This window comes from Diospyros lotus, chromosome 4 (genome assembly GCF_014633365.1).
Source record: "Diospyros lotus cultivar Yz01 chromosome 4, ASM1463336v1, whole genome shotgun sequence".
Lineage (NCBI taxonomy): Eukaryota > Viridiplantae > Streptophyta > Magnoliopsida > Ericales > Ebenaceae > Diospyros > Diospyros lotus.
Genome location: NC_068341.1, coordinates 5,737,611 through 5,761,916, shown reverse-complemented (window position 1 = coordinate 5,761,916; position 24,306 = coordinate 5,737,611). Strand labels below are relative to the sequence as shown.

Below are 24,306 nucleotides of genomic sequence, written 5' to 3'. Positions count from 1 at the left end.
TCAAAAAGTCTCAAATGTTTTTGTAGTCAAATATTTAAAATTTAATAAAATAAAATATGAAAATAATGACTTAAACTTATTTGGCCTCAATTGGAACGAGACTCCATAGCTATTGCATTATTAGCTTGGATCTATACCAAAGGTTGATATGTTGTTTGACGTGAGTTAGTATAGGAGTGGTGCATGGCTCCCATCATCTCTCATGGCCCACGCCCCTTATCTCAAATTATGTGCGTCAGACAATTGTTATATTGCTTACGTCAAATAATATAACAATTTTACCTACACTAATACTACAATTTATATTATACTTGTATCTAAAATATTTAAATATATTATTTATTATATTAATTAAGCTAAAAAGTGATTTTGAGGTTATTAAACTTGGTTAATAATATAAATTCTAAAACAGTTTCCCAAGTTTGATGATATTTTTGTATATAGGTAATGTTAATTAATGTCTTATATTAAACGCTAATAAATATATTTACTTTCAAATAATGTGTATTTATTATATATTATTTTTAACTTTAAAATTATATTAGTTAATTAAATGATTCAAACAATTATATTGGTATATAATACATCGATATATAAACATCATATTAAATATCATTAGGAGTGTTCAAATAATATTTTGATTTCAAAATTATAAAAAAATTAGTTCTACAATGCATTAAAGACCATTTAATTAAACATGGATATATTTAATGTAGTTTTCATTTATTCACGATCTCGTAATATTCTTTGTCGTTAATAATTTTGGCATCACCAAAATATCTAACTATACAAAAAAAAATTGAATATTTTTTCAAATGATCATTAAGTGCCATTATTGATAATCGTTGTAAATAGTAAAAATATAAACTAAAAACTGAAAACTAACTACTATTATTGTTTCATAATTATTCGACAATTATACTAATTAACTAATTGAATAATTTTGTTTCATTTTTTGTATTTTAGGTAGAAACAAAAATATAACGAATTCCATTCCGCACCGATTAATTTAACGTATAAAAGATTTTGAATTATATAAAAATTTTATAATCTCAATAAATAAGACAAGTTTTATGTGTTACGACTTGGACTTCGACATGTAAAACACACAAATTATGTCTCTTTTTACTAAAAATATAAAATAAAAATTTGTGACAATAATTTTGTATAATCTAAATAAAATTCACTCCCAATTATATATTTACATTCAAAATATCACTTTCAATTATCTTTTGATTTTTTTACCTCATATATAATAGTAATAATAATAATAATAATTTGGTGGCTTCTTATTGGTAGTTGGATTCTCCTCACTGAGACAGGCAAGTGCCAAGTCTATCATCTTCAAGAATCCCGAGAATCCCAACCACACGCGCTCGGGCGCCACGCGTCGCCACCCAAACAAAGCAAGCATCAACGCAAAGCCCAAAACTTGGAAAAAAAAGAAAACAGAATTTACACAGATTACAGGGAAAGGGAAAGAAAGGGAAGGCCAGGGATTCGATTCAATAACTTACGTTTTGCCCGATATATAAATATATATATATCTATAGATAGTATTATTAATTAATTAATTTAATGGCCGGGCCAAAAAGAAAGGAAAGGGGCGGAAAGGGGGAAAATAAACCAAAAAACACAGTGAGGAAAAGGAGGACACAGCTATTGCCTGCTCTATGTTGAGACATCAAACTCCTCAAATCTTGACATTTGAATCGGCTTCCGGCGGCGATCGGAAGAGGGGATTGAGTTTCTGACTTCGACTCGCGCAATTGTTGCACCGTTCGTGTTTTTATATTTGTGCTTGTACGTTGTATAGATGATCAAGTGGGTTCAATGAGGGTTTGTGAATGCGTTGGATTGGGCGGGTTTCGGAACAATTGGTTTCTGGGGTTTTATGGGATTTTGAAGTGTTTTCTTGGGTCGACGAGGTTTTTGTGGTTGGAGTGATTATGTTGGACTTTAGGGAAGGTGGTGTTTAGGGTAGGGTTAGGGTTTTTGGGGATAGAGGTAGGGTTAGGGTTAGGGTTAGGGTTACGTTTGAGTTGGATATGGTTGATATGGAAGACACTGAACTTGAAGAAGGCGAGGCTTGCTATTACAAGGACGACACAAGCATTGACCCTGATATAGCCTTCTCTTACATTGTAAGAGTTCAATTCTGTTTTTGTTCTCATTAGGTTCAGATTATGTTTGCTTGGTTTATCATGGAAAGATTTCTCCTTCAGACCGTGAAACTTTCCTGGACTGCACAATTTGATCCCCGCTAATAGGTGGTTTTTAAGTTGTGTTGTTTGTACCTGCTTGATGCAAGAACCGAGAGAACTTTTTTGAATATGAACTAGTGAAATGCACTATACTTAGATTCATATGCACAATTTTTGTGTCTGATATGAATCCTGTTAAACAAACAAAAGCAAAAAGGGGAAAAGAAGAAAGAATTGGGACCAAATGCGCTAAGAATAAGTAGGACATGGGATTCTTTTTACCATAAAATGAAAGGGAATTTGTATAGAAAATTAAATATGGTTACAATTCTGCAAAAGAATTAACCTTATCATTTCCTTACAGAAAATGTATCAACTTTATTGTTGATACTGTTGTTTTGGGTGCTCTTATTTTCATTCTTATTAAGTTACGTTACTTTCTCTCGTCTGGTTGGGGAATGTTATGTCATGGTTACCCTTGCTCATCACCACTGCTTACAGTTCTGCCTCAATTGTAATTTGTTTTGTTGCTCACAAGTTCCTTTTGCCCTAAGGATAAGAAAGTTCAGAGCGTGTTGGGCCATTTTCAGAAAGACTTTGAAGGTGGGGTTTCTGCAGAAAATCTGGGTAAGTAATTTTCTAGGAATGATCACGATATGAAGCATAACTTCCTTTATCTTCTTCAAGATGATGGTTCGGAATTGCTAATATTGGCAGGGGCAAAATTTGGTGGGTATGGTTCATTTTTACCCACTTATCAGCGGTCTCCTCCAGTTTGGTCTCAGCCAAAGACTTCACAGAATGTTCAGGGTTCCAGCTCACCAAGATCTCTTAATGTTGCATCAGTGGAGGTATACAGAAAAATTTATATTTTTACTCAAATGAATTAGTAAGAACAAGAAACATTTGGCCGAATTTCTGTTGGCTTGCGAAATTCTAGTTTACATGAGCTCTGTGGGTTGTCTTACCTTACAGGGTACCCAGAATTCTACGGTTCTCTCAGATGCAGCCCGATCTCTTAGGTCTGGAACTGGTTCCCACAGCTTGCAGTCATTGCATACTGCAAAGTTCCCATTAGGAGATGTCTCAGCCAAACAATATTCATGCTTGCCTGCTCCTCAAGTTATTGAAAGTTACCCCCCAAAACATGAATCTGTTTCAAACAAACTTGTTAATTCCACTGACCAGAGAACACTGAAGGTTCGAATAAAAGTAGGTTCTGATATAGCAAGGAAAAATGCTGCAATTTATAGTGGCCTTGGGCTTATTTCACCGTCTTCTTCAACGGGGAACAGTCCGGAGGAGAGTGGTGAAATGCCATCTGATTGCAAAGAGACCCCAAATGAATCTCCAGGCCACATACTAGAGGTAAAATTTATCCCTATAGTCTCATAGTAGAACATTTTTGTTTGGTTACAGAATGAACCTATATAAACTCAGTTGCGTATATTGGTTCTCCTTCCATATTGTCGAACAGATCATGGCATCTTTTCCAGTCCCTGGCAACTTGCTTCTGTCACCTCTCCACGAGAGTTTACTTTACTTGTCAAGTAAAGTGAAGCATCTACAAAGCAATAAGTTCATGCCTCTCATCAAGTGTGATCAGGAGCATTCTGCTGCATTAGCAGATGATTCAACCTTTTTAAATGGGGGCAGTAAAGTGACAAAAGAGAAGAAAAAGAAAGCAGTGGAGAAGAATGAGAATTGGGTAGCATTAAAGCGAGAAATTGATAAGAATTCAGATGCTAACAGAACTACTCCCGTGAAGCAAGAAGTTATTATTGAAGCGAGAAATATGGAAAATGAGGCTCAGGACCGGAAATCATGTTTTTCATATGACATAAAAGTCAACTCTTTGTCTGGTTCACTATGCAACGCTGTGAATGGTGTGAATGGCGTTGTGGCACCTGGAGTTCTTACAGAAGCTGACAGAAACATATCAGTGAAGAAGAGTCAGGTCACTAAGAATGGGATGGAGGACAGGTTATCCACTGGCTTAGGTAAGGCGGAATCTTTGGAGTCAATATCTGATCAAGAAGGCAGTAAGGAAGAAAAGATGGAAGCCAGGAGTAGTTTGGCGGAGAAGGTTTGTGTCAGCAGATTAGGGAATTCACATAGGAATGTTTCAGCTGATCAAGGGGAAGTTGGCCAAAGGATAAGTAACAAAGTATCTGCTCCATATAAAGCTGAGATTCATGTTTCTAAGTGCATAAAGCATCCTGATATTGGGACAATGGATCATTCTAGTCAGAAAGTTGGTCAGACATCTACATACTTGGAACAGGATGACCTTAAAATGCCTCATGGCTTGGGAAAGCCTTCATTTAAGGGCAGAACTAAATCAAAGGGAGGCAAAAGGAATGGTAAGCCGGCTTCTGAAACCGAGGAAAGCTTAATGGCTGGAGCACATGAAGTGCCAAAAGAAAAGAAGAAAGCTAGTAAAATGCAGAAATCAAAGTCACAGAGTGACGTCCAAAAGGTCCATGATAAACATAAAGGTATAGTCTCTGAAACAAAAGTAGAACAGGTGAAGAATCAAATAGGATCATTGGATAGGCCTCTCGGAGATAGGGTCAAGGACTCTCGTTTTCTGGCTGTTGAGAAAGAACAGCGTACATCCTTGGATAAATCAAAGGAGATGTCTGCTCGCAGAAAAATTGATCCTAAATTGGCATCTGAAACTTTATTCAAAGACACTGCAAATGATGATTTCCCTTCTGCCAAAGGAGTTTCTTCTGAGATAGAACCGACTCCAGTTGCTCCAATGCTTATAGAAGAAAACTGGGTCTGTTGTGATCGTTGTCAAAAGTGGCGCCTTCTACCTTATGGTACAAAGCCAGAGCAACTACCAGAGAAATGGTTATGTAGCATGCTTAGCTGGCTGTAAGTTCCTTTTGTCAGCACTTGAAGAACTAACATGGAAAACTAATTTCTCTTTTAGAATAGAATAATTGTCCGATGCCATATTTGCTGATATTACATGCTCTATTTGTTGCAATCTTCTATATCATTGACCAAAACAAACAACTTTCTTTAGTTTGGGATCACACTTTTAGAAATCTGAAGATTTTGCTTGTTAAAATGTTTGTTGTAGGCCTGGAATGAACAGCTGCGATGTCAGTGAGGAAGAGACAGAAAAAGCACTCCGTGCATTATACCAACCTCCACTGCCTGAGAGTCAAAATCAAAATAATCTTCAAAATCATGTTGGAACAGCAGTTGGAGCATTTTCAGCTGATGCTAGGCATTTTGAGCAGATCCACCTGAATCTCAGTTCTGATGGCATACCTAATCCACCAAAGAAAAATCTGGGATCAAAAGGATTGTCTTATGTAGCAGGTAATGGTGGCTCAGTTCAGATTTCAAGATCCAACAAAAGTCTCCGGCAGGAGGTGGTGAAAAAAAGAAGCTTAAATAGCATGAACCAGCCTACTGTTGGGTCAAATTTGACAAGCAACTCAAGTGTTCATCATTTGGGAAAGTTTCGTGACTCCCCTATGGAAAGAAATACTCATGAACAAAAAGAGAAGCATGTTCACAGTGGTAAGACAGCACCGGCGTATTTATTTACATGCTTTTTTATGTAAAATATGTAATGAATTTTTCTGATAAAACATACTTGCAGGTGATGTTAAGCAAAAGAAGCTGAAAAGCAGGAGAGAAGCAGGCCAGCATGAGTATGAGACTGTGAAGAAAATTAAGGCTGATGTTGGATTTGATACAGATGATTACTGGGTTACAGAACAGAATCTGAACATTGATAGGATAGGTCGTGGTTCCAGGGATTGTTTCCGAACTAAGGCAGCTGATAAGAGAACAGAGAAACAAGAACATAACCCCAAGGGGGGAAAGTCTGACCAGAAGGGAAAGGTTCAAATTTTAAAGAAGCGGGGTGAACGTGCATCAGTATCACCGCATACTGTGTCCTTGAATGCAAAACCGTATGATGAACGAAGCTTAACTCTAAAGAAGAGGAAATTGAAGGATCATCAGGAAAATCAGAATTTTTTTGAGATATCAAGAGATAATGGGAATCATCTCTCTGGTAGCATGGTCTTCATAAAGGATTCCAGTGGTAGTGAACTCAGGAAGGCAAAGAAACCTAAGGTGTCTAGGACAGAGGGGAAGGAGTCCAGTGCAAGTAAGGGTGAGGATGGACTAAACAAAAAAAATAAGATGACCAGAATCCTTTTGTCAGGTACTAGAGAAAATACAATTCATGCCAGGGAAGAAGTCAGGACAGCTGGGAAGAATCGGGAGCCAAGGAAACTCAAAACTGAGGTTGCGTCTAAACCAGCCTCTGATGACAGAGATTCATTGAAAAGGGATTTGGGATCTGAGCAATTTTCAAGGCCAGCCACTTCAAGCTCTTCAAAGGTTTCAGATTCCCGTAAAAGTAGGGGCAACTTCCAAGAAGTGAAAGGCTCACCGGTAGAATCAGTTTCCTCATCTCCCATGCGGACTTCCAATTTAGAAAAGCTTTCACCTGCAAGAAGGGATGCTCTAGAGAAAGATGCTGTGAGGAATCATGATTTTCCTGTGATGGATAGCCCTAGAAAATCCTTTGATGGAGAAGGTAATGGAAAGAGCAATATGTGTCAAACAGTAAAGAGGGGAAATGGGTCTGCTGTCTCTCATTCAGAGTCTCTTGGATTTCCTGTGCTAGATTTTCGGGATAATAATGCCAGTCAAAAGTTTGGTACCAGATCTAAATCAAGCCTTTTGGTTAATAGTGATGTGGATAATTTGCAGAGCTCATTCCCAGGCAATCTGCATGCTTCAGACCATCATGAAAATATGGATCGGGCGAATAAAAATTATTATCATGATAGTCCTATGTCTTCAGGGAAATCTCGCAAGGGTTCCTCTCTGCTGTCTAAGGAAAAGGACAGAATCTCTGGTAAATTTGAAAGAGTTAAGGTGAAGTTATCTGATCTGGGTAGTGAGAAGGAATTGAATCCAAATCAGAGCCTGAGGGATGAAACAGAAAGTGGCCCATGCCGTATTGCATCATTCCATGAAGAATCAAGTGATTTAAAATTTAGGCTTAAACCTATCAAGGATGATAAGAGTATTAGTAGCCGGGATTTTGTAAAATGGGAAAGTGATGGTGGAAGAGAAGATCAAGTGAAATTCAAGAATGACGTTTCAGCTGTGAAAATGGGTGCTGCAAAGAAAACTCATCCCACCCAAGTTGAGTTAAGGAGTGAATATTCTCAAGTATTCCCATGTCATGTAGGTAAACAAGACTCATCAGCTAATGCTCCCCATTCAGTACCTGGATCACAGAAAGGAAGTGGTTTTGATGTGATTCCAGTTGATTCTTCTTCTAAAGGTGACTCGTCGAAGTTGTTAAAACAACCTACAACTTTGGTTAACCACCTGGGACATCCTGTGCGGAATCAGCGTGTGTTCAAGGATGCCCAAAGTCCTCTGAGAAGGGATGCCTGCAGTCATGTTGCTAGTAATGTCTTGAAAGAAGCTGAAGAACTGAGAGACTGGGCTGATCGCCTTAAGGTTATTCTATATTGCTTCTTACCTTTTCTATTTTACTTCTGCTTTCAAAGATTGATGTACTGGTTTTGCCTTTCTTATTCATTGTTGATACGATTTTTATGTCCTTGTATAGGAATCTGGGTTTGGAATTGAATGTTGTGAGGCATACTTTCAAGCTGCCTTGAAGTTTCTTCATGGTGCTTCACTTTTAGAAACCTGCAGTGGTGATAACAGTAAACATGGGGAGATGTCTCAAGTGCAAATATATAGTACCACTGCCAAGCTTTGTGAGTAAGTAAAGTTTGAATTTGTGGGAAGTACTGTGGCTTCTCATTTTTAGTGAATATGACAGGTGTTAGTCTTAATATCATATCAATCTTAAGTTGGATCTCTTTCTTATTTGGATCAGCTCATACTTCAACTAGTTGACTTGTCACATAATATTAGCCAAACTTATCTTAGCATCTTTCCTGCCATTTATTTATTTTTATTTAATTTAATTTAATTCTCTCTTCTCTATCATTTTAGTCTTTTTTTTTTTGGTTCATTTTCATGGGTAATTGGATGGTCATTGGGGAGGGGGGGGGGGGTAGTGTGGTGGGGCTCCGATCAATTATGTACTGTGAAAGGAACAACTGAAGCTATCTCTTGGGGTAACCTTTGTTTGAGGTCTTATATAGCAGAATGATTTATTTCCAAGTAGCAATCTGGAATTCCTGATTTTTTATGAACTATGAAACAGCTGTTCTTTTCTTGGTTTCCTTTTTGGATCTCAAGAAATATTCTTGGAATATTCTATTTGAAGTCGATATTATATAATTTATGTTGGTGGATTAGACAAAAGAAGCTGTGAATAATAAGCTTGAATTAGGAGAAACACATTAAAATCCAAAGGTTGAGTCAAGTAGGTCAAAAATTGAATAAATCAAATGTAAATTCAGTAAAAATAGAAGCATGGATGATGTCATTGTGTGACATGGAGATTAAGTTATCCCAAAGAAACTTTAGTTTGGATATCTAGCATCAATTGTTAAAAAATGAGGAGATTATGGTGGATTCTACTTATAAAATCATGACATGGGATATAATGGCCTTATAGAGGATATGGTCGTGGTAGTGGCTTGCGATTGTTGTCGTTACTGTTGATCAGATACCTTTTTATTCTTGTTAATGGAATTTGGTAGGTCTTATATGCTTTCACTTTGATTATGGGGGATGCTGATGGTAGTTTTGATGTTCAATTTATGCACCAACATGCCCCCTTGTGTTTGTTTGGTTGGTTCTGATCTTGGTTAACTGTGCAGAATGTGTGCCCATGAATACGAGAAACGCCATGAAATGGCTGCTGCTGCTTTGGCCTATAAGTGCATGGAGGTGACATACATGAGGGTGGTTTTCTGCAAAAGCTCCAGCACTAATAGAGATCGACATGATTTGCAAGCAAGTTTACTAATGATTCCTCAAGGTATGGCTCTTAAGTTTTTGAACGTTTGAACATACATGAGCTTTTGTCTTCCTCTAAGTGGCCTGCTTTCCTGTTTTCCTTTCATATTCACTTTAAAAGGAGCAACTGTAGCCTTCTAGGCTGCCACCCTGGAGATTTCAAGGGGTGACACGTAGGTTTGAGCATGCTGTGTTCCTATGTCCTTACACTGTATCTTTCTTTCTGCTCATAATCATGGTGGTTGTTATTGGGAACCTTTGTGATTGGAGAATCAGATGTGGTTGAGAATCAAACAAAAATTTCAGCATTTCATCATCATCATCATCATCATCATCTTCTTCTTCTTTTTCTTCTTTTCCTTTTTTTTGTTTTTTGTGTAAGATCTGAATGATAATTTGGCTGCACAATGATGACATAGAATATAAATTGCAATTCAACTGTGAATGGAACAAATATTGGACGATGATGTAGGAATATGTTCTACTGAACAGGGCATTTGTTATAGTCTATTCTGACTCTGAACATGATCAAGGGGAACAAAAGTTTCCTATGTTGCCAATATTTCTTGACCTTTTGCATAATGTACATGCAAGTGTAGAAAATCTGCCTGAAGAGGTAACACATGTTGGGGGTTGTGGAGCCCTTCTACCAAATATGGAGAAAACATGATGATGGAGAAAATGTGTGCAGGAACTGTAACAATCGGGAAGATCTATGTTTATTGTTTCGATCATTTTACATCTACATTTATTTTTCCCTTCTTTTCTCGTATATCAAATCTGTTAGCTGTTGAAGTGATTTTCAACTCTTGTTTAATAAGTGAAAAAACATCAACAGATTAGAATATGATACACCCTTGTTCTCCTGGTCACTAAAATTGAGGACTGGAACACCTAACAGCTTTTTTATGCTTTTTATGGTTGACTTAATTTTAATTGGATTGTCTTGATGCAGTAGCTTCTATTGGTAATCTTTTAGCTCGTACTATATCCTTGGTCAACTGAACTAGAATATCTGCATTGGTTAAACACTGATTGTCCCCTGGCCAAAAGAGGGACATAGATATTGGAGTAGGTCGATCACTAGAGAGTTATGATTTATTTGATAATTTTATACCTTTTTATGTGTATGTAATCTACATTTCTAGGACATCTAGAATGGACAAGGGTTTATCAAACATTCTTTTTGGACATTGAAACTGGACGGATTATCCAAACTATGGCCAGTATCATCTGGACTAAATGAAGAATAAAGAGTATTTTGTAATTATGGACTTAAAATTTTAACAATTTGAAACTATATTATAAAAGTTGGATGAAGTGGAGATTATTTTGCTGCTTGTCCTCCTCTTAGAAACAATGGAGTCCATGGACACTTGTGTGGCATTGAGAGAAGACATTCGATGGTCATATTTTTTGGCATGAAGTTGGTTCTTCTTTAATTGTATTTGTTCATTTCCATCTGGAGAGACATATTATGCCTTGCTATCCCTCTTAAATAACCATACTGGATAAGTTCATGCAGAATGTATATTTGCTTTAGATGCATTTTTAGTGAAATAATCCTGGTGAATTTCATTCTCATTTGTGTTTCACTTTGTGATCATTTGGTTAGGTGAATCTCCATCATCTTCTGCATCAGATGTTGATAACTTGAACAATCAAGCAATGGCTGATAAGGTTGCTCTTTCCAAAGGCACTGGTTCTCACAACCGTCCCAACTTTGTTCGACTGCTTGATTTTGTAAGTAGATTAGCATATGATTACTGTTGAATTTTTACACTTATGTGAATACTGCAGAAGCACTCACAATCTGGCATAATCATGTATGATGTCATATGCATGCCATTCACTGTGATCTTGCCATGGCGCTTCATGAAACTAGAAGGGGATTATTGATTAAAGGCAAGGAAATATGAGGTCCTGAGGACTTGTATACTTAGATATGGTGAAGGCATCAATCATATGCGACCAAACTGCAGTCTGCAATAACTGGCTTCAATTTTGTGGAGTTAATAACTTGTACTGCTTTGGTTAGTCAATGATGTTAATAAATTTGACTTGATCACAAGTTCAAGAGGATGTCTTCGAAATATTGAGTTTTCAGGATGTGGTCTACTGCTTGTATTTTGTGTGTTTACAGCACAGATAATTGTAGTTGATAATTAGTTATCCCTTTTTATTGTGCGCTTTCTGTTTCTTGTAACCATGCTGCCTCATTGGATGACACCTAAAAATGAGCATTTTGTCCTTTGATCATTTTGCAGACAAAGGATGTAAGTTCTGCAATGGAGGCCTCTAGGAAATCCCATAATGCTTTTACAGCTGCTAATGTAATCCTGGAAGAGGCTCAAAACAAGGAGGCTATTATTTGTGTCAAGAGGGTTATTGATTTCAGCTTTCAAGATGTTGACGAACTAGTCCGTTTGGTCCGGCTTGCAATTGAGGCCATCAACCGCCAAGGTTTCAGTGGCAATAAAGATTAGTGGACCTTGTATATAGCATGTTTCTCTGTTTTATTTCCTTGGTGAGCGAGCATGAGGATAAGGGGGAAAAGAATAGATACTGGACTGCACTTGGAATCATGAGAAGGCGGGACAATAACAGCTTTACCTTTCTGTACATGTGTACAAATTGAGATTGATTGAAATTTTTGTAATTTATTAGTGAATTTTCCTGCATATTTTTTGACGTAACTTGAGCATAAATTGCTCACCCTTGCATTTTAAGGGGTAGGGGAAAAGAGCACATATACAGTTTAGTTGTTCTGGGATAACATTTGGAGGTTATGTTAGAGTGCAGTTATAATTTTTTAGGTGCCATTTATTTGGGGCTAGAGAAAGGTATTACCATAGAGATCGGGCATCTGTAGTCAACGTATTTGAGGAGATTCAAGTTCTAATATAATTACTATCTGTCCATTCAAATGAAGGACTCTCTTTTGTATCCATATGTTTTGTTGTTTTCTCATGGAATATAAAAGTAAAGTTCATTGTCAGAGGTGTCCTGTATATATTTTTAGTATTTTCAAGTTTTGCTGCCTCATTTTTGTTTGAATAAATTTGACAGCGGGAAGCTACTTTGGTATGCAAAATGATCCAGATATGAGATATGGGACACAAATTTGTCAGATATTGCAATTTCTGGTATGTACTATTAATTTTCTTATAATGTTGAAGAACTACCTATTTTCTGTTCTTATTTTTACTCTGCAGACTTTTTCTGTCTATCTGCAGGTTATTCCAGTAAATCTCTGTTTCTTTGGCTTGATACCGTGGATTTCCTTGATGTGGGATAGGTGAGGAGAAGCTTAATGAGCCATGTTACAGACTTACAGTAAAGGTGTGTTTGATAGCATGGAAAATATATGGAAAATATCACATCTAAGGAATTAAATTCCATCTTTGGTGTTTGACACACTATATTTTTCATGGAATTGAATTCCATGATACAATCATTAAAGCATGTTTTTGTCTCTTTTCCATAAAAAATTCCATCTAGGGGGGAGATGGTTTTTGTTTTCCATACAAGTTGAAAAATGTTTTCCTTTCCAACTAAATGCTATCAAACACACGCTAATAACTATAAACTAGCAAGCTTTCCATGGACTCCTAGGAGGAGTTTTTGGCCTTGCATGAAATGATTTCTTTCTTTCCATGTTTGGTGAAATTTTCATTTTATGCATGTTATAGAGCGTTGTTTCTTTTTTCTTTGTTTGATTGTTTCACATTGTATCCTAGCTCCTGTTTCTGCTTTTGATGTGATTATGTACAGAGGGGATGCATGTGTAGTGGAATGTACTATAAATCAATTTCAAGGCTGTATCTGCACATAAAGAAACTTCTGCCACTCAAGCTGGTCCAGCGTGCAATGCTTACAGATCAACAGGTAATTTTCTTTTAGGCAGTAAGGTCGTATCATATTGCATCCAAAAGGCATGTTTTTCCTTGGGGCAAGGATGGGAGTGGCTGGAAGAGAGGGCTTTTGCCAACTGCTTCAACTCCTGTCCACAGGTAATTTTGTTGAACATGGAAGAAGTTTGGTCACAACCAGGCTGTTATCCTGGTTTTATCTGAGCCACAGTTTTGAGTTGGCTAGGGAAAGCAGGTGTTTATTTGTTTGTTTCTCAACATTTCTTTTTTAGATGCAACTCCCGTCTACTCCTACCCTTGTGCACGCACACGCATGTATTGGCCTTCCAGTGCTCAACATTCCTCTTTCCTTTATGCAATGTTTTTCATCCTGTACAGGATAAAACCATTTTTAGTGGATAGAAGAAAATCTGTTGCTTTGTTCTGATATTTTGTTTCAGTTTTAGTTCATTCTAAATATTTTACATGTCTTAAATAGTTTGTTTCCTACTTGTTACGGTCATTTTTCTTCCTCCACTAATTAAGTGCAACGTGAAGTTATCCGGTCTATTCATTTCTTAAGATTCTCTCTTTGCTCAGTTGCTTAAGTCTTTTTATGTATTTCTTGTCTTGAAGCCACTAATTTAGCTAATGCTAGTAAAATTCCTCCAGGGATGAAGTTATATTCTGATATCTTCAGGAGACACGAACCACTCGAGTTTCCTCTTTCAACGTGGAGACGACAGACACAAAGAGGAACCGAGGAGGCCAATATGTACTTCTAAAGAAAATTATGTTTTAACGTGGAAGAATCGATGTACATACCCTGTTTTGGAACAGAAGGCACTCGGCAGCAGCATGTGATGGCCTCTTCGGCTTAGCTATACATTTCTTTTGTGATGAACTGTTAGCATCATATTTGTTGCTGCTAGTTAACAACAGTAGCACGACTGTAGACTGTTTGATGGTTTCCAGTCTTTTATGTGATTTGTTTATGTCTCAACTTGCTTTTGTTTTTGACGATTGTAACAAACTTCTAGGTTAAGGTTCATAGGCATCCAACTGATACCTACTGATAATTTGTTTTTTTTTAAACTAACTTTTTAAGCCCAGTCAAAGAAATGTAACATTCCACGCTTTACTTTCAAACCCATTCGAAGAAATGAAAAATTCCATTCTCATGTATGAATAATGATGTTTATTTGATCAAAATAATTTCATAATATTTTTTGATTTTGGTGCATTTTTCCTTTCAATTCAAGATTGGGGCTCATATTCATACATCTATTAGAAAAATGAACGCACAAGTTGTGTGTTTTTGTCATAGCAAGGTAATACGGAAATATAGTGCTTAACATCTAAATCTAAAGGTGTTCAGATATATACGTGTCTATGTATAAAATATGATATGCAATTAATGGTATCAACTACCAACACACGAATGTATCACCAGAAGTCCCTGCAAGTGCAAGAACCGCCTCTAAAATGATGAAATCTATTTACATCTCTAACAACAAAATCTCTCCCCACTATCTCACTAATCAGCTTGAAAGCCTCATGACAGTCCCTGCACATTCTCAAGTTCTTCATTACTCTAACAGTCACTCCCTTGGGTATGCTAATTAGCCCAAAACCCAGAGCCAGTCTTTCACTGTGCAGACCAACTATTTCCTCTCTGGTTTCTTCTTCCACGTCAACAAACACCAGCCCCATACTACCTCCCACATATCCCCGTTCCTTCATTCTCCCCTCCAATTCTTTCAACAAACTCACCACTTCATCTCCTTTGGGGCAAGAAGACACATCTCCAGCGTAGAAAATGTAAGTATGATCCTTGATCTCAATCCAGCTACAGCCCGGTTCTTTAGAAACTCCATTGCGCTTCATTTCAGAACGAATACTGCGAACATTCTCCCACCTTCCGGCCAATGCATAGGTGTTTGACATTGTGACATATGCAGCGGCAACCTGTTGGTTTGATTCGATGAGCCACTTGCTAGCTTCCACGGCAATGTCTACCCTCCCATGAAGCCTACTATTTGAAAGAAGTGTTCCCCACAACAGAGCCCTGTCATCTGATTTCACTTGAATGCACTTAGCCATGTTGTAAGCCTCGTCAAGCCTTCCAGTTCGGCCCAGCATATCAACGACACAGGTGTAATGCTTGGTGTTGGGAACTATGCTGTGCTTGTGATACATGGTGTTCAAGTAGTCAAGACCTTCATCAACAAGACCCGAATGGCTGCAAGCATGAAGGACTCCTATAAAGGTGACATCATTGGGACTTATTCTCCTCTCAGTCATTTCTTGAAAGAGTTCAAGGGATAATTTACCTAGACCATATTTTGCAGCTCCCACAATCATTGAAGTGTAGGGAATCACGGATGGATTTTGAATTTTGCAGAACACCTTGTTGGAATAATCGAGGCAACCACATTTTGCATACATGTCAACAAGTGCAGTCGCCACCACATCATTCCAATCATGCCCGCCTCGAATCACAGCTCCATGCGTGACTTTCCCGGTCACTAGCCTGCCTAAGCTTGCACAAGCATTGAGCACACTGGCCAGCATAAAATCATTCGGGCAACCCAATCTCAAAATGTAAAATTCTCTAAATAGTTCAAGGGCATCACAGCCTTGTCCATTCTGTGAGTATGCCGTGATCATTGAAGTCCAAGAAACAACATTTCTGCACCCCATTAAGTTAAAGACCAGGCGAGCTTCATCGACGTCATTGGATTTACCGTACATGTCAATCAGAGAAGAGCACACCACAAGGTTTGATTGGAAACCAAAAATCTCAACCTGGGCATGGACTTGCTTCCCAGTTGTGAGGTCAGCAAGCATTGAACAAGCGTTAACAACAGTCGCAAAGGTGAAAGAATTGGGAGCAACCAAGCTCCACGCCATTCTCCCAAACAGCCAGAGAGCTACTCTAGGCTGACCAGTGTCGACATAACCGGCCATGAGCGAAGTCCAAGACACAACATTTCGGTCAAGCATTTCATCAAACACTTGATGGGCCTCGCCAATTTTCCGAAGCCTGACGTAGCCATTCATGAGATGGTTGGCGGTGAAGGTATCACCTGAGAATCCAGACCTTATAACTCTGGTATGTTCTGAGGTTAGAGAAACAGAATCTTCACAAGCTTGAAGCTGTTGAACTATGTAGGTTTTGGTATGGAAATTTGACAGTTTATTTTGGCGGGAGGGAAAGAAGGATTTGATGGCAAAATGGAGACTTTGCCTTAAAGGCATATCCGTCAGGTTCAAAGGGAAACGGGGGGCTTGAGGCTGCCGACAAAACATTGGAAGAATATATATATTGCCAATAATTAGTGTAAAGTTTGTATGAACATGATTTGTGGTTTATTAGGTTTCTTGATCATTTTATTTCGTGTATATTCTAAATGGCATGATTATGAGTTCTCAAGGGTAATAACATAAAGATTTAATACATACGCCATCTTCTTAACAATTAAAAAATGTAATGTTAAATTTTAATGTATAAAATATCAAGATTTTATATCTTAATTATTAAAAATTATTTTTTTAAATCATTATCGTGACGGAGTTCGTTAATGAGTATGAATATACCAATTTTTGCGAGTGACACGCTATGTAAATGATTAATTTAGAATATATGAATAGGTTTACTAGTTTGTTGCATTCACTCAATAATTAAAAAAATATGGTATTTAGTTTATAATCTGTAAGACCTTAAGATTTTGTATTCTAACTATTAAAAAATAAATTTGTTATTTATGTTATGGAGAATATACATGTAAAAAAGAGATAGTGTCATGTCATAAAAAATGTCATGTCAACGAGATACATCATATTAAAATTTATTTTTTTATCGAGGAAAAAACCAAATTAGCCATAGCTTAAAAAAAAACCCCTAAATCTAAAACTCCTAAATTTCTTAATCACTAACCAAAAATCTCTACCTTCTTTTATTATCAATCACAAAAATATAATAAAATTAATCTCTATCATTTCTCTTTGTTGAACTCAGTTCTATCGTACTCATATTCTCTTCTTTATATCCTTTATTGTGTTTCAAGATAAGAACTTAAAACAATAATTTTTAATAGTTGAGATATAAAATTTTGACATTTTACATATTAGGGACCAAATGTCATATTTTTTAATTGTTAAAGAAACATAACAAATTAGTTAACATATTCAAATACTGTCAACCAGTCATTCGTGTGACATGCCAACGAAAATGAACGCGTTTGCACACATGCTAACGTTTCGTCATGATAAAGATTTAAAACAACAATTTTTAATAGTTAAGATATGAAATCTTAACGTTTTGTACATTAAAAACTAAATGATATATTTTTTAATTGTTGAAGAGACACCATATATATTATGCCTAAAATAAAAGTACAATGCAATAGTTAAATATGATTATGATCATGATTTATGAATTGTTGCGTGTATTCAATGAGTGTACTTATTACACATCTAAAAGAGATAGTACGAAGAATCTAATAGCTAAAGGTCTTCATCAATAGAATAAAAAAAAAAAAATGAATCCATTCTACTCAATGAAAATTTGTAATGATAAATTATCATAGATTTCAAAGTTATGGATTCTAAATTTAATAGAGATTAAAACTCCAAAAAAATGTTACCTATCAAACTATTCTATGAATTTTGTATGATCAATTTGATATAGTTTCTTAACATTCATTCATTGCATGGACTTACAGTTTGCAAAGTGGTTACCATAAAATCATTTTACTGATATTTCTTGTATAAAAAAAAAAAAATCTGGGGGTGCTTAAAGAATATGGAATTGTAAAAGTAATACCTTGAAAATGGTTATATATTTTATTAATACTTTATTATACATAAAGGTAAAGGGAAAGTCTAAGAGTAGGGTTGGCACGGAAGCACTTTGAGAGCAGGAACCTAATTTGGAGGACTAAAAAAGCAAGGTCCACTTGTAAGGCTCAAGTTTTAGGGCCAATCCCAGAGTGAAAAGGAAAAGGCAGAAGGAAGAAGGCAGAAGGTGGGGATGATCACAACCATCACTTTATTTGGTCTGTAAAAGTGGCCCCTACCATTTTAACAAAAGTGTGAAAAACTGTACCATTACCCATCAAAAACTACCTTTATAGTAAAAAGGTTATAATAGTCTTTTTAACAAGCAGGGATATGAAGCTTTGTGTGAATTTAAAGGAGAAGGGGGAGCAAAATATATAAAGCTAAAGACAAAACTGAAGATTCTATCAATTTCCTACTTAATTTAGGTTATAAGAAGAGGGTGGGGGGCTGCACAATTGTGCGCATTTAGTGCCTCCCACTACACTAGTTTATGAACTTTGGTCACATCAAAACAGACAGGTAATTTAAGTACCCCTTGTTGAATAAGAACTTGTGTTCAATAATTTCTTCAACAGAATTCTTACTAAATATGTGTACAATAATTCAATGAAAATGTAGTACCAAGTAAAGTAGATGCCATGGCGTAGACACATTTTTTGAATAAAGATGGATTTTGGTGTAACAGTAAAGTTTTTCTCAAATTTATTTTGGTTTACAGATTGCGAGTTTAAGTTAAAAGAATATTTAAAAAAAAAACAATCTTCTAGGCAACTTAAATACAAAATAATATGTTTGTTTATATAACTAGAAGAATAGATTATAGAAATATATTTTAATTACAAAAATATAATTATAAACTAAAAAATATATTTGTATATAAATGGTATGGGTACGCACATATAGCATAAAATTACTTTTTAATCCAAACTGCACTTATTCAATGGTATAAATAAACAACAAAATGTAGCAACATTATTCCACAAGTAAAACTAGAAAATAAGTTGTATATGATTACTGAACAAATTATATATTAGGAGATATTAAGTCTTTATTGAAGAAGTATCACCGATGAAGCTACCACTTTCAATAATATCAATTATTTGTTTAGACATGAATTCAGATTAAATGTTTAATTGTTATTCTTAAATATAATTTAAGATTTTTTAGTTAACATTATAAGCCCCAATATTATGATTAGTAGAACTAAGGCATCGCGAGACCAAGAGATTAGGAAGAAACTTCCCTTATAAGCGTAATTTAGGCAGATTAACCCAACTTTGTCTTTGTCTTCAAACCTAGGCCCTAGTGGTGTATCAATATATATATATATATATATATTTTGTATAGAGCTTAAGCGCAATTTAAAGTGAAGCTTGAAACCAGACAAAATTGAGGCTGTAACGCTGAACTTGTCAAATAGGTTACAGCATAGCTTACTTTTTCCTTGGTCTATAAATAGAGGCCATCCCCAAGGCCACAGCGGCAAAGCAAAGCTTCTCAAAGCCAATTTCCAAGTTCTAAACTCCCTTTGCCATGGTCAAAGTAGCCATTTCTCCCATCAATGTTGGCCACATTGATGATGTCCAAGAACTCAGAAAGGCCAAAACAACTGCCATTCCCAGAAGATTCGTCCGGGATGAGGATGAAAGGCCATCACTTGCCATAGCTATTCCATCTTTTACCAGCAGCACACTACCAGTTGTTGATTTATCCAAGCTTGTAAGGGGTAGCAAAGATGAGTTGCAGAGTGAAATCTCAAAGCTTGCAGCTTCCTGTGAAGAGTGGGGATTCTTTCAGGTACCCACATGGTTTTTTTTCTCAGTTAATTTGTTCTTAGGTTCTGGTCATAGAAGAAGAAGAAGAAGCTAATGTAAATGTTGTTGGCAGGTTGTGAACCATGGGGTTGATCTGGGCTTGCTTGAGAGCACTGAGAAGGTGGCCATGGAATTTTTCAGGTTGCCTTTGGAGGAGAAGCAGAAGTACCCAATGGTGCCAGGGACTGTTCAGGGATATGGCCAGGCTTTTGTCTTCTCAGAGGACCAGAAGCTGGACTGGTGCAACATGTTTGCCCTAGGAGTAGAGCCGCATTTCATCCGAGTCCCAAAACTCTGGCCTACAAAGCCACCTAAATTCAGGTTAGTGTAAATTCTATAAAAAGCATTTCCAGTGCACGAGACTTCCTGCTGGTCATATTTGTACAATCAGGAAAATTTCACTACCGTGTCATTCTTTAAGATATCATATCTAATAGTCGTTTGTTTGTCTGTTTTGTTGAAGTGAAATTGTGGAGGAATACTCTGGGGAGATACGAAGGCTGTGCCAAAAGCTGCTTGGTTTTGTAGCTATGAGCCTTGGGCTGAAAAAGGACACCTTTGAAGAGATGTTTGGGGTTGCGGTGCAAGCTGTGAGGATGAACTACTATCCACCATGTCCAAGGCCAGACCTGGTTCTGGGTCTAAGCCCTCATTCAGATGGAAGTGCTCTCACAGTGCTGCAGCAGAGAGAGGGCAGTTCAGTAGGCCTTCAGATTCTTAAAGACAACACTTGGGTGCCTGTTCAACCTATTCCAAATGCCCTCATCATCAACATTGGTGATACCCTAGAAGTAAGAAGTTAAAACTTTTTAATTTCTTTTTTTTTTTCATGGGTTGGGGTTTAGGTTAGAATTCGTGTAGTGGACTCATCTAGTGGGACTAAGGCTTGCGATTTCTGTTTTCAAATGCACAGGTTCTAACTAATGGGAGATACAAAAGTGTGGAGCATAGAGCAGTTGCTGACAAGGAAAAAGACAGGCTCTCAATTGTCACATTCTATGCCCCAAGTTATGAGATAGAGCTTGGCCCAATTCCAGAATTGGTAAATGAGGGCAGCCCTTGCAAGTATAAAAGGTACAACCACGGAGAGTACAGCAAGCACTATGTCACTAACAAGCTGCAAGGCAAGAAAACACTGGATTTTGCCAAGGTGGAAACCACATACACATCATGAATTGGTGAAACCATGATGAAAGCAGCATCAGCTCCTTAGGCCATGCAACTACAACACATATGGGACAAGTTGGGTCATGTACTATTATAATTCGGAAGTGGAACCCTGATGCAATGTCATGTTTATGTTTAGACTCAAATCAGTAACAGTAAATTAGTAATTGATGCAAGGTTGTGGGGTCTTGTGCATAAGCTTTTGTTCTTAATGTTTCCTTTCCCAGACAACTTTAATCGAACACCAGGCAGCTCTAATCGAGTGCCCAAACACAAGAAAATGTCACTTTTACCGTTGCTCACCATCCAATTTCTAATATAGAAAGAAGAATGCATCAATGCAATCGTGGGTTTAAATCCAAGAGCACAACCACTTGTTTTGCTTTAAGAACCATTCACCCAAATCCCCAAAATCATCAGTCTTTCCATTGCTCAAGAGGGATAAGGAGCTTTTTCTCAGTGGAGGAAGAGAGGAGAGAGCCCACAGACTATTGACGTGTGCTTTTAGTTTGCTATATTATTAGTAAGAGAGCACTAGCTATGCAACTTGCATGTGTTTTGTGATGGTTCTTGGTTGGAGAACAAGCGGGTAAAGAAACAGATGTCAAAGAAATGGAGTGTGAGATAAGCAGAAGAAATAATGAAGCTATTGGCATTAAAGTATTGTTTTTTCAATTAAAGAATCCAAAAGCCTGAGATAATTCTGATGCAATTTGTCAAGGGGTATAAATGGGGAAAATCCATTTCCACTTTTGTCCAAACTCCAACAGTGTCAGGAACAGAATTTGGGATGACAGACCGCTCCATGAACATTGTTGAGCTAAAGCTGATATTGTGGAATAGGAGACAGCTCCATGAACTCCACAATGATGAACAGTGCCCAAAATGAGGTGATGCAATGATGGAGGGACTAGTAAACAAATTTCTGTCCAGATTATTTCCACAGGTCCCAGAGAGAGAGAAAAGAGAAAACTCATACCGGCTTGCTTCCTCGGTTTTAATTTCCAGGGAAAAAGTGGCAAGAACGAATCTGATTGAAAACAGGAATAGCGGAAAACCATCAAGGATTTTGCTAGGTTGACAGAAAATAAAATTTAAATGATAAAAATATCCTCACTCAATTGTAAAATTACACAATCGCTCCTTTCCTTACTCCAGCAACTATCTCTTGCCGTTGATCCTCTTGTTGTCGCTGCACAGAGATGTGCAGAAACAAGAGAGGATGCAATGATGAGAGGCGAGAAGCGAGACGGTGGTGATAGGCGGTTGGCTGGTGGAGCAAGGGAAGGGGAGAGAGAGAAGGGGTGAACAAAATTTCATGATACATCATTATTTTAATATTAAAATATCACGATATACCCTTTTTGTCAATCTATATGTTAACTTCTATGTACAAGTAGCAAAATCCAACCATCAAATGGTCCTGAGCTTGGGAGTCTTTTTACTTTTTATCTGTTTTTAGTACTCCAGCTTTTGACCTATCCAAGTAGGTACCAAAATAAAGTACATATATGGCTTATTAACAATGTTGGGATATCCAGTCCTATCACATTCAATCGTACCCAATTCGAAGCTTATCACTGTGCAAATCCAATCCCATCTGCTAACCACGATCAACACCCTAAACTAGCATCTCCAACTGAGTAACCAACTCCAAACAGGGATAAATCCAAAAGAAATGAAAATTATCTTCTGATTTTAATAACGCTTCTGATAAAATGTAAAGCCTTTTTGTTAAGCTTTTGGGAGAAGGAATGCGATCCATACCCCTTCTATGGGCCATGGACCCACACAAGGTGTTTGGGGAAACGTCCAAAAGAAGGCCTTGAAAAAATGGAGTCTTTGACCTTGACAGCCACTTGCCCATACAACCAAAAGCCAACGCAAAGGAGCATGTTTATGGTATCTAACTTGCCATGGCCATCAACAATTGTGGGGGCTTCTCCCAAAGCTTAGCTTTTTGGATTTCCCACAATCACTTTTTTTTTTTTTCTTTTTTTCTTGGTTCATTGATTTGAGAAGGGTGAGCTCAGAAAATGGGTCCCCCTCGAGAAGAGGCTTTGAGGCAACTTTATTAGTTGCAGATGCCAAACTCTGATCACAATAATAATTATTGTAAAAGAATAATATGTTATAGCGACATTCACAATTGTTCTGAACTACTTTATGGAATTCTTCTTCTTAATATATAATCATTAATTAATTGATTTATTTATTTTATAGTAAGATTTTATGAACAAGAAAGATGAACCACATTCAAAGAGAAAAGGGAAGCAGGGGGACAAACTTGCATGGAGAAGGAGTTTTATGGGGGAAACAGGAACTGGTGGTATCCCACTGGTTTCTTGTTTCAGGGGGAAATGTGTGGAGAGCCGTTGTTTTTGCTTCATTCACTGATCATTTGCAACAAATTGTAGTTGGGAATGCTTATGCAAAACCCATTATATTGTTGTTTTTAGCTTCAGATTATATGCATCTTCCAACTTAGTGTATTTTTTTTGTGTAGTGGAAGTGAGAAAAAAAATAAAAACAACAAATATAGAACTTTCGAATGTAGTGGAAAGCATAAAATAAGTTTGTAGTTATAAATTCGTAAAGTAAAATTATGAAAAATAATGATGTCACATAAGTTATAATCACAAATTAAGATGATTACTGCACTATAATGGATTTAGTTGATTCCATATCGTGAGATTAAAAGCTGATATAGTAATTAAAGTTTTTATTGTGTAGTTTTATAGACATTTCAAAATTTTTATCTTTCAAGATAGTATTTGTTAACCAAGATATAGACTGAAAAATATAAAAAATATTTTAGACTTTTGTTATTTTTAATATAATTTTTTAAACTTATATAGCAATAATTGAAAAGGAAGTCATGTGACTTCTTATATGGGTTTTTCCAAATATATTTATGTCGATGTTTAGGGTAAGTTGACCGTGGTTCGTTAGCCCGTACTAAAAGAATAAACACAAATGCCAAGAAAAGAAACAAATAAGACCAATAATAAACTCTACGCAAGAAAGTTTTATGTGGTTCGACCAAAATGATGCCTAATCCACGACTATTCTCTGGTTATTTCGGTAGAGTAACAGTGTATCATTTTTTTTTTCTCCCCTTTTACAATGATTTTTGACCCTTTATTTATAATGTGAGGTGTTTACAATTTTTATAAAATCTAAAATGAGAATAATAGATAATATGTCTTTATCAGCTCCATAAAATCAGGAATGGCTTCCGCATTATCAAGAATTTGATTTGTCTCAGATAAGGCAAGTGAATATTGCCTTCGATTATTCCGTGATTTTTTTGTTATGCAAGCTGAACGATTCGATCAGCAAGCTGAAAGCACTGCTGGGAGCTCGTTTGGTTCCACAGTTTGAGCTCGAGTTTCGGCGACGTGCGACCTTGTTCTGGCAACCTTGGCCTTGGGCTCGTTGGGTTTCGGGAGGTTGGACCGACTTGTTGGGTCAAGTTCAGCCCAT

The 24,306-nt window shown here is 36.8% G+C and overlaps 3 protein-coding genes across 8 annotated transcripts; 2 read left to right on the top strand and 1 right to left on the bottom strand.

Moving 5' to 3' along the window:
- Window positions 1–1,580: 1,580 nt before the first annotated feature.
- On the top strand, window positions 1,581–14,163 carry LOC127799581 (cysteine-tryptophan domain-containing zinc finger protein 7-like). 6 transcript variants are annotated; one of them, XR_008022649.1, is made up of 15 exons: window positions 1,584–2,144; window positions 2,759–2,831; window positions 2,922–3,055; window positions 3,180–3,572; window positions 3,682–5,087; window positions 5,299–5,747; window positions 5,830–7,721; window positions 7,834–7,991; window positions 9,005–9,165; window positions 10,759–10,886; window positions 11,411–11,606; window positions 12,213–12,289; window positions 12,380–12,441; window positions 12,918–13,031; window positions 13,667–14,163. XR_008022649.1 is itself a non-coding variant. In XM_052333735.1 (14 exons), exons 1-14 carry the CDS (start codon window positions 2,049–2,051, stop codon window positions 12,976–12,978), a joined length of 5,286 nt encoding a protein of 1,761 aa, XP_052189695.1. In that variant the 5' UTR covers window positions 1,584–2,048; the 3' UTR covers window positions 12,979–14,163. The 6 variants fall into 6 exon arrangements, 3 of the variants coding, with proteins under 3 accessions (XP_052189697.1, XP_052189695.1, XP_052189696.1); XR_008022650.1 differs by having other exon boundaries at window positions 12,918–13,156; XR_008022651.1 differs by having other exon boundaries at window positions 12,380–12,485.
- A 190-nt stretch (window positions 14,164–14,353) lies between these two features.
- LOC127800066 (pentatricopeptide repeat-containing protein At4g15720) lies at window positions 14,354–16,333 on the bottom strand. Its single transcript, XM_052334473.1, has one exon. The coding sequence runs from the start codon at window positions 16,304–16,306 to the stop codon at window positions 14,441–14,443; it is 1,866 nt and encodes a 621-aa protein (XP_052190433.1). The 5' UTR covers window positions 16,307–16,333; the 3' UTR covers window positions 14,354–14,440.
- A 2,977-nt stretch (window positions 16,334–19,310) lies between these two features.
- Window positions 19,311–20,996, top strand: LOC127798811 (protein SRG1). The gene is made up of 4 exons (XM_052332425.1): window positions 19,311–19,636; window positions 19,727–19,974; window positions 20,117–20,444; window positions 20,567–20,996. Exons 1-4 carry the CDS (start codon window positions 19,373–19,375, stop codon window positions 20,825–20,827), a joined length of 1,101 nt encoding a protein of 366 aa, XP_052188385.1. The 5' UTR covers window positions 19,311–19,372; the 3' UTR covers window positions 20,828–20,996.
- Window positions 20,997–24,306: the final 3,310 nt, after the last annotated feature.